Source organism: Fukomys damarensis, unplaced genomic scaffold (genome assembly GCF_012274545.1).
Source record: "Fukomys damarensis isolate Sample0158 unplaced genomic scaffold, DMR_v1.0_HiC HiC_scaffold_37, whole genome shotgun sequence".
NCBI classification, from domain to species: domain Eukaryota; kingdom Metazoa; phylum Chordata; class Mammalia; order Rodentia; family Bathyergidae; genus Fukomys; species Fukomys damarensis.
In genome coordinates, this window is record NW_022900949.1 from 44,643,615 (window position 1) to 44,658,567 (window position 14,953).

At 38.3% G+C, this 14,953-nt stretch overlaps 2 protein-coding genes across 4 annotated transcripts in view; one reads left to right on the top strand and one right to left on the bottom strand.

Annotated features, from left to right (window-relative positions):
• Positions 1 to 6,537: 6,537 nt before the first annotated feature.
• On the bottom strand, positions 6,538 to 7,905 carry Aste1 (asteroid homolog 1). The gene has a single exon (XM_019207656.1). The coding sequence runs from the start codon at positions 7,903 to 7,905 to the stop codon at positions 6,538 to 6,540; it is 1,368 nt and encodes a 455-aa protein (XP_019063201.1).
• A 1,341-nt stretch (positions 7,906 to 9,246) lies between these two features.
• Nek11 (NIMA related kinase 11) overlaps positions 9,247 to 14,953 on the top strand; it is a 267,941-nt gene continuing 262,234 nt past the window's right edge. For all 3 annotated transcript variants that reach the window (XM_010625448.2, XM_010625451.2, XM_010625449.2), the window contains exons 1-2: positions 9,247 to 9,497; positions 11,712 to 11,975. In XM_010625448.2, the coding sequence (XP_010623750.1) occupies positions 11,806 to 11,975 (170 nt within the window). In that variant the 5' untranslated portion in view covers positions 9,247 to 9,497; positions 11,712 to 11,805. The remainder of the gene's footprint in view (positions 9,498 to 11,711; positions 11,976 to 14,953) is intronic.

The window sequence follows — 14,953 nt, forward strand, 5'->3', positions numbered from 1 at the left end:
AATGTTGTTTATGTTCAGATGTGAATTTCTGCAGGTTTAAGCAGAGGCACACGAAATAACACTTGGATCAACTTGAAAGTAACAAAAAGGAGGCCCACCTTTCACCAGCTAACAAGCAGACAGGCACTGGCCTGCCTGGGTGCGGACTCTGTATTTCCTAAAAGAAAAGAAACAGACCCTTGACATGTCCCTTCTGTAGGACTCTGGTAAAACAACAGCTCATGCTCTGAGAGTTTCCCTATAATGCATCTATTATTCAGAGAGGAAGTGCCCTCAGCCTGTGTAACTAAGGCAGGAGTAGGCCTTAAGTGTTTCTTAAGTTGGCTGGCATTCACCAGCAGTCCTTCAGAAGGCTGCTGTCACATGTAAGCCTTAATACTTTGGGTGTTTTTAGGTCCATGCTATTTTGTTCTTTCATTATTTATTCTTCTAAAAAAGTAAACTATACCCCTCACCACAAAAAAGGTAACTATTCTATATCTGTTGTTCAACCCAGTATGTATGCTGTACCCACATGTGGCTGCAAAGCACTTGAAACATGATTAGTGTGATTGAGAAGCTGGAGTTTAACTTGATTGTAACTTGAAGAGATACATGTGGCTAGCAGCTACTGTATAACACTGTTCTACAGCATGAAGATTTCATACAGGTTTAGATTGTATTACAACACTAATCTTAAAGGCCCTGAAGCATTAAAGAACTAAAGTGTTCCAATGCTTCAACATTTATTTCACCTGATATTTTAAATGTATATGAAATTGCCTTAATCTGTTCCTCCAATAGTTTTTCTATCCTTATATACTAATGAAAACTATAGTCCAAAAATAATATTAGTTTTTTTAAAAACACAAGCATGAGTAAGTTTATTGTGGTTGCAGGTAACCAAAAGTTTTACTTCTGAGCAATTTTAAGTAATTTTCTTGTGTGATGATAGGGTAAGGAATGCAACTGGAGGGCTGGGGATTTAGCTCAGTGGTGCTGCCGCCTGCCTAGCAGGTGCAAGGTCCGTAGTTTGATCCTCAGTACTAAAAAACAAATGCAACTGGCAAAGACACCTTGTCACACTTCACATATTAAAGTTTCAGGTGCCACAGAGCAAATGGGTTTGGGCAGTACCAGCACATCTCAGCTGTTTACTTGGAGTCAAACACTGTGGGACAGTCTGGCATGCCAAAGTGTTAAATATATATATGTATATATATCTCTCCATCCCAATGAGTGAAAGACATTTTGGTACCTCACCTTATTTCTCATGTAACTGATGGGGGTAAGTAATTGAGGTATTTTTGTGTGAACTCTTGAAGATACATTGTAAGCAACGTACAGAAACAGTTAATCAATTTCTGAAATACCTACCAGGGCTGTAGATCATGGAGTGCAAAGGCCCCATCAGCATCCCCAGCAGTAGAGCTTGCAGATGATAGAGCTTTGCCTTGGTCTCTGTATGCTGCAACCAGTAGCAACTGACAGCAATGGGCAATTTCAAAGAAGGTGGGATTGGCTCCAGGATAGTTTGTTTCACCTTCAGAGTTTCTAACAGAAGCATCTGCCGCCTAACCAATGAGAGCTGAAAATACCAGACATCCTGCATATTACTTTAGGAACCTTTTTTAAAAAAAGTAGCATGAAGATATTAGTTGTGAAACTTATCTATGGAAAAAAATCAGCTATACAGAGTGTTTAGAACATTAATATGGTACACATTAAGTATGGTTGGTGAAAGTGGGCATGGTCTATTTCCACTAAATAGCCTTCTGTTACTGAATCCTGTTGATATAGGCTGCTGAGTATGTTCAGTATACTTATCACATGGCAGCTTGTCAGAAACTGAGTCCTCAGGTCTTACTCCCAGGTTTTGCCTCAGTAATCTGAGGAGCCCAAGAATCCATATTTTAATTAGCAGCCCAAGTATGCTACTCAGCCCCACTCTTACTAGCTAGCATTTAGACACCCATCTTTTCTGCAATACCCTCAGAGATCACCCTCAGAAGACAACTTCCTTAATGTGTTCCTTTGTGGCATATCATACAGTTGTATCATATATGGTAGGTCCTGTACTTCTCCTGCTGAATATTTTAATGGCTTTGCTTTCTCCTACACAGGGACTGTGACAGGATGGCTACTAGTAGGTTAGGGGCACATTTAAGGGAGATGGGAACATTTTAAGGGTTACCTGCACCATGCTTGCAGTAACTCACCATACTCATTTTTCTTCATTCTTTAGAGTATACTTCTGGCTCAGAAGGAAATGGCCAAAAAGAGCTGTAAACTTCTTTATTAAGTCATTTTACTTTAACGAATCTCAAGACTTTTGAGAAACTTATGGACCTCATGAGTCACTCTCACAGCAAAGGACATTAAAACTATTAAAAGGGCACTTATAGGGGAACTTTATAGTCAAGCTCTGAGAAAATATTAGTATTGCTAGTGTCTGCCTGCAGCCAGAAAAAAAAATATTTTTCTTCTGGTAGGATGAAAGAATCTGGTACATTTCTTAGCACCTAACAGTGGTACATTGCTTAGCAATCTAAGAGTGGTTGACAGCTAAGAAAAGATATGTTAACCCGAAATAAAACACATATTTGACAAAACTTTCATCATCAATGCATGAGGCCTATGATTATCACTATGATTTTAAATAGTGTGCATTGCTTAGCAATCTAAGAGTGGTTGACAGCTAAGAAAAGATATGTTAACCCGAAATAAAACACATATTTGACAAAACTTTCATCATCAATGCATGAGGCCTATGATTATCACTATGATTTTAAATAGTGTTTTTGGTAATTTAATACTGTGAGAAAATTATTAAAGAAATATGCCAAGTGCTTTACAAAATAACAAGTACACATTTTAACTGCTTAAAAATTAATCTTCTAAAATAGTTTTTTAGAAAGTCCAAAATACACTCTTTTCTGTCATATAACAAATTATTGACTTCTCAAGTCAAGTTACAACTTTATGAACAAAGCAGTCTTAACTTTCACTTCAGAGATGTTCTCCCTAAACTTGACCTGTGGGAAAGTTTCTGAGCTTTTCTACACCTGTCTGATCATGTGCAGAATGAGCAGCAGAAGTTTCACTGAACTCACCAGTCCTCACTGCCTTCCCACAGAAGAACTAGTCTACTTATAGCCCTTAGGAGTTGTTTGGTTTTTTTATGTGACAATTCCTTTCCCTCAGGGGGAGTAAAAGTCCTGCAAAAGAAGCTGGTACATAGGCAGAAGTGCTGAGAAGAGCCTGGTCCTGAGTACTGCCTCATACCAAGAATGACCTGGTCCCAAGTCTCCTTGTGATTAACCTTGTGCTTGCTTGTTAATTTGAGTGATAATTCTGTCCCCTGCCACTAATAACCAAAATGACACTATAGGATGAGATTTCTGTGAGATGTGAAGTTCTGTCTCAAGAGCTGGCACAAGGGCCGGGGATTTGGCTCAGTGGTTCCACTGCTGGCCTCGCAAGCACAAGGACCAAATAGCCAGGATTACAAGATTTCTATACCTTTCTTGTACCTGCATTTGTAGTTGGAATCACATTTGAACTTACGTCCTGTTTAGAATGATTATGGGCTAAGTAGGGCCAGAAACACTGAACTAAATGCAGAATTGATTCGGTGATGTTGAATCTTTTAGAGACTGCCAAACTACAACCCTAAACCCACTTAATACAAAGTACCAGCACTGTAATTAAGCCTGAATACTGAGGTTTTAGTTTAGAAAAACTCTACAGTAACATCTTTTGTCTTAAAACAGTAATGTACCATAGGTTTACTACCAATGGATTAGTTCATGCCAAGGGAAAGCCAAACGATACAGCACAGAGAGAACTAAAATTTCACTTTACTTTGAATACAGGTAAATGATGAGAACACTTGTGTCATCTCCACTTAGTAAAGAATATAATCAGCATCCTACACTTCAATGATTCACTTGGATTTCTATCTGGAGGAAAAGTGTCACAACCCCCTTTTCATACCATACACACACACAATCATTTCTGGATATAGATCTAAATGTGGAAGGCAAGAAACCACTTTCATGATCTTGGAATTCCTTTAGTACATCACAAAAGTAATCATAAATAATAAAAATTTAAATGACTAAGAACTGTTAATCAAACTAATGGAGTGAAAGAATGGAAGGGTCCACCCACAATAATGTTATTTAACAGGATCAGTATGCAGCTCTAGGAAAATGAGCAAAAAATTTTGAACACGACACAAATGGCTAATGAGCACATAAAAAGGTGCTCAGAGAAATACAAATTTCATGGTAAAATGATACTAGGCATCCACCAGAATAGGTAGTATTTTTTAAAAGGCTAGAAAATACCAAGTACTGGGATAGGTATAAGGGAAGAAGTACTCATGTACTGCTGGTGTGAATATTAATTGGTGCACCTGCTTTTCAAAGCCACTGGCAGTGTCTAATAAGCTATGACCCAGCAACTGACTCAGTAATTCTAGTATTTATATATGTACCATCATATGTGGACACAGTGGGAATGTGTCCCTATGTCCACCATGTGATGAGTACTAAAATGTTCATGGCACATTTGTCAGTTGTAGTATAGTATGTTTACAGCGATGAGGAATGATCTACAGCTACTCACAGCAGTACAAAGGAATCTCACACATAAGTTAAAAGCCAGATAAAACAATTCCTTTATAAAAACAGTGAAGTCTGTATCGTTAAAATGTCAGGAGAGTCATTATAGGAGGTAGAAGGAGTGACGAGCCAGACACTAGGGAAAGCTTCTGAGCTGGTAATGATTGATCTGGCTGCTCTACATGGATGTAACGAGTTTGTGAAAATTCAATTTGGACAATTATCTGTGCACATTGTATTTTATATATATACTCAGGGGTGACTGCAAAGGGGTAAGAGGAAACTCAGAAGTGATGGATTCATGTGAACAAACATGAAAAACCATCAAAACACTGCACTTGTACATTATTTCTCAGTAAAGCTGTTTAAGTTTTTTTTTTTAAACTTCCAACAGTACCACTTATGTCTGAGGAGAAATATAATTTGAATTTATTGGTGTGGGTTAAGTTTTAATCGCTTGTTTGAGAATATGACCCAAGTTCAACCCCTGGAAATGTGAGAAAGGTAGGTTGTCAGTTGTGTTAAGCAGGATAAAAATGACTCTTGTGAAGCTGTTATCTGTGCTTGAACCTTAAACTAATTGTAGACACCTAATTGGGTACTGTGTCTTGGGGCAGGGACCTCAGATGCTGTCTGTGGGATTGTTATAAGAGAGACTGGATCCTATAGATAAAGGAGGATCTTAAGCCAGTGAGGTTTTCTTTCTTCTATTCTTTAACTGAGATATAATTCACATCTCATTATATTTACTCATTGAAAGTGTGTAATTCAGTGGTGTTAGTATATGTTTTAGACTGTGCAATCACCACTAATTCGAGAACCATTTCATCACTCCCAAAAGAGCCTGTTCCTATTAGCAGTCATTCCCCAATGCCACAGAGGCTCTTGCACCCACTTAATATGAATCTTCTTTTCTCGTGCTTGAGATTATCACTAGAGGCAAGGTTAAATACATAGTGTAGTCCCTGGTTATCTGCACAATAGGACAGGTAATTCTTTGATATGGGGGGCTGTTCTGGGCATTGTAAGATGTTTTCCAGCATCTTTGGACTGTGCCTAATAGATGTAAGCAGCAACCACCTTTCCACTCAGAAGTGAAAATCAAAATATCTCCAAGTGTTGACAAATGTCCCCTGAGGGACAGATGTACTGATGGTGGAGAACTACTGGTGCAGACTGATGCAGAAGATAGGATAGACTCCCAGAAATGGAAGGTCTGACTCACACCCGTTAAGCTGTGGTGCTGTTCCACACTCTTTAAGTAGACTGGCACCTGGATATTTAGTTGGGTCTAAGAAAAGGCAGTGGGCATTACACTTGATTTTGTAAATTTATCTGCATTTAAACTGTGTTTAATTGTATTATCAGGATGAGCAATTTCATACTTGTCATTTTAATATATGTATGTCATTATAAAAAGGAAAGGGAATAATACTGGAATCCGTGAGGATTTTTTCCCCTTGAAATGGGGATTGGTCTGAGTGTTATTCAGGTTTGTGTAACACTGTCTTAGGCCGAGTCACACTTTTTAGTATCAAACTAAGTTACCTTGATGGCACAAACCTGAAGTTCAAAAAATTCACTAATGAAAATATTAGACCTAAACATCAATTCTAATCTGATGTAGTCTGCAATGTTAGTTATGCCTGTACATAGTACCTATATGAATATTTTATTTTTGCAGTTCAGAGGATTTCCCTTTTTGTTTAGTTGCATAACCCTAACCCTATTCTACTGACTGCAGGTATAAAAAGTAGTAGTGATTACAAGACAAAGTACAGCAGACATGGCAGATTTAGAGCTTAAAGTGCTAGTTTTAGTCTTAGCACAAACACTGGCCAAAAAAAAAAACCAAAAAACCTAATTCACTTGAATTCTAGTTTTATCTACAAAATGAAGACAAGATAGCAACTAACCTGGATTTGTTAGATTATGAGAAAGAATATCTATGAATGCACCTTATCACAATTTCACTATCATTACAAATTCTCACCTTGGTCAGTTTGCTCAAGTCAGTATAATCCTTGGGCAGTTCTACTGCATCAACAATGGATGTTTTGATATTTTTATTAATCCTTTCTACTTCACAGAAAGCTAGAGGCTGAGATGGCAATGCATTTGGGGACATGTTTTTGGGATGTGATGAAGCATTCAAAAGAAGCCCATAAATTATTTGCCTGATAGGCTGAGCAATTTTGTGGGCATTTGGTCGCTGCATGTTTTCTACTTGCGTGTGAAGAATGGTCCTTCTTAGTACCAAAGCATCACTTATGAATGGAGATAGCTGGCCTTTGGCCAAAGCCACCAACACCCAGTCTGGTAAACCCAGATTCATGGCATCTTGACAGATAAAAGTACCATCCTGGAAGAAGTTCTGTAGCTTCACCTGGGACTGCTGGTATTCCTTCATGGAGCAGCAGAGAAGTTCCTTAACATTTTCTCGATCCTTTCTTGGCAGATGTTTCAGAACATTATCTAGTGCTTCAGTAGGGTTATCAAAATGAGACAACCAGTTCAGAATTCTCAGAACTCGGTGATGTCTCCTTCCTTTAGAACTAGTAGCTCTAAGAGGAAGGCATACTTTACTTAAGAATGTCTCCACAATAGGCAAATTAATATGATCATTTCCACATAGCACTGCAAAGAGAGGTAGCAGAGCTTTGTTCATATTGCTGAAGTGATGGCAGAAGGCATCAAGAGAAAAGCATTTGGCAGGAATATAGTAGTTTTTTTTCCCTTTAATAGTGTTCATATTTCTCCACTGAAAGCTATTCAATGGGCAAAACCCAGTTTTCAAATCAAAAATGCAAAAGTCACTATCCGATGATAATACAGGGCAATTCCAATGATTGGCAAGTGTCATGATGTCCTGATCTGCTTCTGAAAAGCACTGGACAAAACGTACCTGGAGTCTGATCAAAATCTGTATGAACACTTCCCGGATGAGTAAGGGACACACATACCCACCTCCACCAATTGAAAGGGAATGGGCCATCTGGATCTTCTCTCTAGCTCGATCCTTTAAAGTTGTAAGCTTTTTGTCAGAAATATCACATCCTCCATCAAGCACAACATATGGACATATATTACAAGTAAACAGTGACTCAAAAAAATTTTGTACAACATCTGCAAAAGAATCATAGTCTCCTCCATAACGGAGCTCCAAGTCTGAATTGAAGCACAGTCGGTGGAAAAGAGCGTAGCCATCTATGACAATTTTTGTGTCCCGCAACTTCAAATCAGTGAAGAACTCATTACTATGATCTTCCACAAAACTCATTAGTCCTCGGATACCCATGATGACAGATTGAAGACCTATCTGCTTAAAACAACAGAACACATTTCAATTATTGCCAGATATAGGGGTACCAGTTCATTGCTTCTAGCACCATTACAACAATAGCAAATGTTATGAAGTGCTCTCTAGGTAGAACACGTTGGGTGTCAACATCTCTGATAGTCACCTACATCCCCAGGCAATAGTAGCTGAGTGCTTTTTAAAATTCTCTTTTGTTTTCCCAGTAATGTACAGAGGAAACTCAGTGGTTTCATGAGTTTTGATCTTTGTATAGGATGAGGCAGCTGCTGATTCTAAAGGAAATTTAATTAAAATGCAATAAGGAACACCAGTATAGTTGTGAATTTTGATACTGAGATAAATCTATAGTAACAACCTTGCATCACTTTGTAGGGGTAAAGTAAAAAGTCCTAAGGTATAAAAATAGTTTATCCCTATCAATCTTATTCAAAAATCAAAAAAGCCTTTATTGGGCTTTAGTTAAACTATGGAGAACCCTGATACAGACTTAAACTTTCTTTTTTATTGATGGAGTTTGGCAACTTGTTTCAAGTCTTGGGCTCCCTGTCTGCTTCTTAATTGGCATAGTCTATGCTGAAGGAAACTGCTTCCTCCCTTTAGGAACTCAACTATTCAGTTTTATCCCAGAGGCCTCTTCATCTTACTTTTGCATATCTGGCCCAGTTATGCTTCTCCATCTGGGTATCAATTCATAGGATTAGCATTACTCGTTTTTCTTTAGTCTCAGCCTTTATTGTGGCACTGTTACTAAGTCCTGTCTTTATTTAAAACCGTGACATTTTGTCAACAATAGCTTTCATTTTAATTTATAGGGACTCACCTCCTCCAAGTTTGGCATCTCGGCCTGTATAGTGCTGATTTATTTATAAGTCTGTCATGGAAGACTTCTGAGAACACAGACCGCACTGACTCATCCTAAACCAACCATAGGATTGCAGAGTAGCAACAAATGCGAGCTGGCCAGAGCACTCGTGTGCAAAAGGTCTGATCTTAATTCCTCGAATTCAGGCGCTTCATATACCGCGCCACACTGGCCCTGACAGTAGTCGCTTCGACCAGCAGCACAATCCAACTACTCGGTCTTTCCAGAAACCCAAACCCTCCATCCCAAGCCCACAGGAGGTTGGCGAGAACCAACATTCCAGCACGTGAGCATTTACCTTAGGGCAGGAACCGGAAGTCGCCGAGTCTGACGTCACCGGGAAGCCGATATCCCTGACTCTTAGGGCCGACCACCGTGTCCGGGCGAAAGTGCGCTAGGATTTGCAGGCGCGAGACTGCTAAACAAGGCTGGGATTTACTTTCCGCAACGGCTTCCGTCTAGTCTAGAGCCTAGCCCTCCTCTCGTTTCCCCGCCTACTTGGGTCCGGGGATACTTCCGCCTGCCTGTCTTGCCTCGATTTCCCAGAATGCCCCGCGCCGTTTCCTTGACGACAGCGCCAAACAACCTTGGCGGAGGTTGTGCGGATCTCGGCGGATTCCGCAGCCCCTAAATTGAAGCCCACTGGGGTATTACGGACGTGAGTTGGGCCTGGCCTGTTCTAACTCTCCTCCGCCTGCGGTGGGGAAAGGTAATGCGAGTGGCTTTCCTCAGGGCGTGCCAGGCTCCCCCGCGTGGTAAAGGTAGTGGTTTCCAGCCGCCTCAGCCGGGGTCCGCACTTCTGGGCCTCCTACCTCACACCTTTCTCACTTCCCTGGACTCCTTCCGACAAATGTATCCGGTTCCCGTTATGTTAAACCGTTTCCAGAAAGTGTCAGTTTTTTGAAAGTTGAAGAGAAAGGGAAATTGCTCTCTTTACCTTGAGGTTAAGGTTTACCTTTAAGGTTAGAGCCCTATTTTAGCAGAAGCTGTGTTGACATCGGCTTCAACCCTTCATCTGACAAGAGAAACTTGCTTTTTAACTTGGGTAAACTTTCTCTTGTCTTTTGCCTCAACGAGACTGGTTTCATTTCCCATGGATAGTGGGAATCCCGCCACCCTAATCTAAATTCCTGTCCAGCTTTCTTCCCCTCTTTTTTCTCCTTGGGGGACAGTCATGTCTGTTGGACACTATTGGCCCTCACAGTGTTTATTGAACACGTAGTATATGCCAGACGTTATGCCAGGCACTGGGAGTACAAAGGTGAAGAAGGGTGTATTGCCTGCAGTCTGGTTCATTCACCAGCTTTGACAGGTGAAGAGTGTTGGCAAATGAAAAGTGACTCTGGAATCTTGGTAGCCAGTACAGTCTGCACCGAAGACACGAATGGAATGAACAACCTACACAATAGGCTGGGAAGGCGGTGGCAAGAACCTGGTCCTAGAGTATTGTGCTGACTGGTAGACAATGCTGGATTTAAACACGCCATTTTTATAAATAGGAGTGGCTGGATTTGGACTTCACATAACTGTTGTGTGCTTCTCTAATTCTTCATTGAACAAGGGACCTAATTCCCTCTCCAAAATAGAGAATTACTTAACTGAATGACCTGAAAGGACCTTTTCATTTGAGTCCATTTTTCCAAACAGTTTAATTTGGGCAGAAAGCATCATTTCTATGCCAATGAAAGAAACAAACAAAAGGTACTTCAGGAAGCCTGTTCTCCACTTTTTTGTTTTTGTGGTTTTTATTTTTGTTGTCTTTATGTTGTATTTTGAAAAAATTTGTGGTGTTTTTGTGCTTGACTGCCTTGCTGTTTTTTGTGGTTTAAAGATATTACATAAAGCCATTTGACCAGCATTATAACAATAGTTTTATGTCTTATTGCTTTGGAATTGCTAAATATGAAAACTCCAAAGCAGAGTCTTCAATTTTTAAATTCATATTTTCATATGAATTTAAAACACTTCAATATTACTGGAAAAACAGCTGACATTTTGTTGAAATAAAAGCGATTTTACTGTATACCTCCTCATATGAAATAATCATATTTTTCATAGCTTACATTTCATAGCCTCATGAGGAAGTATAGGTTTACCTATAACACATTTATATTCGGCTGACATTGAAATACAGTTTTAGGTTTGAACTGCATTTGTGTTACTTCAAACCCAGGAGTGTTACTCTATCCAGGGGGTATAAATAAAAATTTCAGAAAGTAGATCAGAATTGGATTAGGATGAAAAAAATTCACTATGAATCCTTATCCCTTTTTACATCTATTTGAATAAATGCAGAAATTGTGATTTAAAGTCTACAGGACTTACTTAGTTCTTGAGATGTGCTCTCAAAGGGGATTATCACATCTTTTCTTCACTGTAGATCATGTGTTCTCATCCTGCCATATGCTGCTCACCATGATGTGCTGCCTCCACTCAGGTCCAAAAAAAATCCAGAGGAGACCTGGATCATGCTAATTTCTTGTTGAATCCTAACTCATTGTTTGTGAACCAAAGCAAACCAAACAGACATGTAATTCTCCTGAAGAGTTGATACAAGTGCACAGATCCAAGAATATGATAATGGTCTCATATTTGGATTTTGTTAAAGTTGGTGGGGTGTAAAAGTTTTAAACAGATTATTGATTATGAAACAGATAAACATCTCAGAAATTTATGGAAATTTGGCTATAAATCAATTTTGATAAATTTGAATGGATGATGGAATGTTGTCTTTCTGTGAAAGTCTATTCTGGAACTTGCAGTATTTCTACCATTTCCCCACTTCTGAACTCAATAAACTAACCAATATGATGCCATTCAGTCTTTTAATCAAGGTGCAGGTCTCACTGTCAAAGACTTAGACCTTTTGTTAGGAATCTTTGAATATCAATTAGATCTGACCTGTGTACTTTTCATGTTTCAGGCATTGATCAGTACTTCTTGGATGAATTTGACCATGGAGACTTCAATGTTAGGTTTCCATATATGAATAAACCAGTTCAATCCCATTTGGAGCAATGTTGAAATTCCAAGAAGCTGCTAAGTGTGGGAGTGGATCAATAGCCATTTCCACTTCTCCACAGGCCTTGATTGCAAGAAGGTATGTGCTTCAGCAGAAACTTGGCAGCGGAAGTTTTGGAACTGTCTATCTGGTTTCAGATAAGAAAGCCAGACAAGAAGAGAAATTGTAAGTAAAAATGCTTTATACAAATATCGAGTTGGCTGCCCTTTATGTACAGCTCTTAATGGAATAAGAACACAGAATAATATACACCTTGCTCTTTGCATTAAAGTGAGAAGTTAGTAAAGATAGAAAAGTTCTTTTCTTGATCTCTTCAGATAAGCCCCCCACCCCGCACACTTGGGGATTGGGAGAGGAATAATTTATTATTAGAATCTCTAAAACATATTACATATGAGCCACATTCAGCCTTCTGATGTTTTTCATTTGTCTTGTGCAGTATTTCTCTTTAAATCTGAATTAAATTAGTTGCCCAATTTTTTAAATGGGCAGGTCTCAAAAATTCAATGTTTCAGCTCTTCTAGAAAGCAGAGGTAACATTTGTAGGTAACATTTGCCAGCATTGGTGCCTGTGTAGCCACAGGGAGCTGGAGCGGGGGTAATGGCTACTCTCTTTAGACAAATTCTGTATCCTTCATTTAGCCACATTTCTGCCTCTCTCTATGCCCCTTATTCCCAATTGCATCATACATTTCCACTATATGCTGATATTTGAAGACATTTACTTTTGGCTTCCTTTGCTAAAAATCAGAAAAAGAATGGATATAACTGCTCACTAAATCCTGGAATGCTAGAAGGAGGGAAGGACAGTGTCACCATTAAGCTGCTTAATGGTTTTGGAGGTAAACAAGTCAAGAAGTAAAGCCAGACCTATTCTTTGTTTTTCCCTGTAGAATTCATCAAATACTTAAAAAAATAGTACAACGTGCAGTACTAGACCTATTCTGAACTGTGAGGTTAAAGTTATCTTACTTCCTAATCTAAGCTTTAGTGTTCTTGTCTGTAAAATGAATATAATACCTCAGAGGACTGTAATAAGGATTAAATAAAATATCTACCTATTTATATAAGATAGAGATATTGCATTGCCATATGCATAATGATCACTCAGTAACAGCCAACATTCATCTTAATTATGAACAATCCAAGTCAGTGCAGTAATTAAAAAGATGCCTAATAAAAATTTAGCTAGTCACTCTCCAATGGCTGCAATTGGAACCATTTATTGAATGAAGTTTTGTTTTCCATTTGTACTTTGTATGTTTGTGTCTCTTGAGATAGGATCTCAATTGTGTAGTCCAGGCAGGCCTTGAACACACTGTGTAGCCCAAGTTGGCCTCAAATTCCTAAACCTTTTGTCTCAGCCTCCTATGTGCTGGGATTATAGGAATGACTGTGTGCCTGACTTGCATTTTGCTTTTAGAAGAGGAACTATCTCAAAAAGTAATCTGGTTATTAGGCATATGGCTTAAAAACTTTTCCAAGGATATTTCTTGAGATTGTAACCATTCTTTTGTCTGTTCTTTTAAATATCTGTGACTGACCAAAAGAAATTTCAGAATGTGAAAGAGAATTCAGAATGTAAACTGTTTAGCTGCATAAGATGCCAACTCATTAGCAATTGCTATGTTTAATACTTGTGCAGAGGCAGTAAACTGAACTCATTACTTTTTAGCTGCCCACCCCAAGTATCAATGATTGAACCTCCAGTCTGGGAGAATTGCACATTACTAGTACCACTCATTGTCCAAGTAATTTGGTTAAGTAAGTTTTAAATTCTGCTTTACATATCACAAAACATGTAATTAAAGGTAGGCAAAAGATGACTACTACCTAAAAGACTTCTATAATGGTGTTTAGTAGGTCAGAGTAGATCTGACAGTCTTAATTGTTTTGGAGACATACTTCCTTTTGAGCTAGTAAGGAAGGTGTGTGATACATTTACGTGTCAGACTATCCTTTGCTGTCACTGTTAAAGAGGTTGATTGGAGTGGACAGTGAGCCCGAGCTGAGCCGTAGGACACTTAGTGCTAGCTCCTATGAAATATAGATTCAAATAACATGTGCTTCTAGTTTAATCAAAGAAGTTGACAAAATGAGAAGAGCTTTATGTAGGTACAAAGCGCTTCTAGTATGTCAGACTATTGTAGTTTCTCATTATACCACTTGGGGGCACCACTCTATCGTTGACATTTTGTGTATACCATGAACTTTAATTACTATGTAAATACCACATTCCTTTATGTTTTTATTGACTTCTGGATTAGCTATGGGATAAAAATAAAAGCTACAGATGTTACACTCGATTAGTACAGTACATGTTTAAAGAGCGTTTTCTTTTGGCATAAATATCTTCTATTCCTTTTTTAGTTGTCTCAGAAAATAAAATTAAACTGCTAAATTGAGTAGTGAATGAAATAGACATTTCCTTTATTAGTTTATACATCATAAAATTTATAAAACAGTTTTGAGGAATATTTTTCTTTCATAATTATGCTTTGGTCTCATGAGTGTAATTATGTTGTCATATTCCTAAAAAGGTTGTTCTAGTTCTAGTTCATAATTTCATGTTTTATTTTGTTAAGTTGTCAAAGCATTTTCTTTTTAGCAAACCCAAAAGATTTTCAGCTGGCAATAAAAGTTATACATATTCATGGGATACTAAGTGATGTTTTGATATATGTGTACATTATATAATGTTCAAAAAGAGTAAGCATATCTAGTTCCTCAAATAGTATTATTGTGTGGGAAAAAGATTAAAAGCATTTCTTTTGGCTTTTTTAAAATACACAGTACATTATCGTTGTCTTTAGTCACCTTACTATAAAATAGATAGAACACCAGAATTTATTTCTTCTATTTAACTGTAATTTAGTACCCACTAACCTACCATTTCCACATGTTTCCAGCCTCTTGTAACCATTGTCCTGCTGTCATTTCTTTACTATGAAATCAACTTGTTTAGATTTCACTTATGAGTGAGGTCTTATGGTATTTGTCTTTCTGTGCCTGGCTTATTTCACTTAATGTAATGTCTGCCACTTCCATCTATAGTGTTATAATGACAGGATTTCATACTTTTCATGGCTGTATTAGTCAGTGCTTACTAGAGTCATATGTAGAAGAGTGTTGTCATCGGTTTG

Excerpts from the sequence above, each read along its gene's own strand:
- Aste1 (XM_019207656.1), bottom strand. The coding sequence starts at position 7,905 with ATGGGTATCCGAGGACTAATGAGTTTTGTGGAAGATCATAGTAATGAG.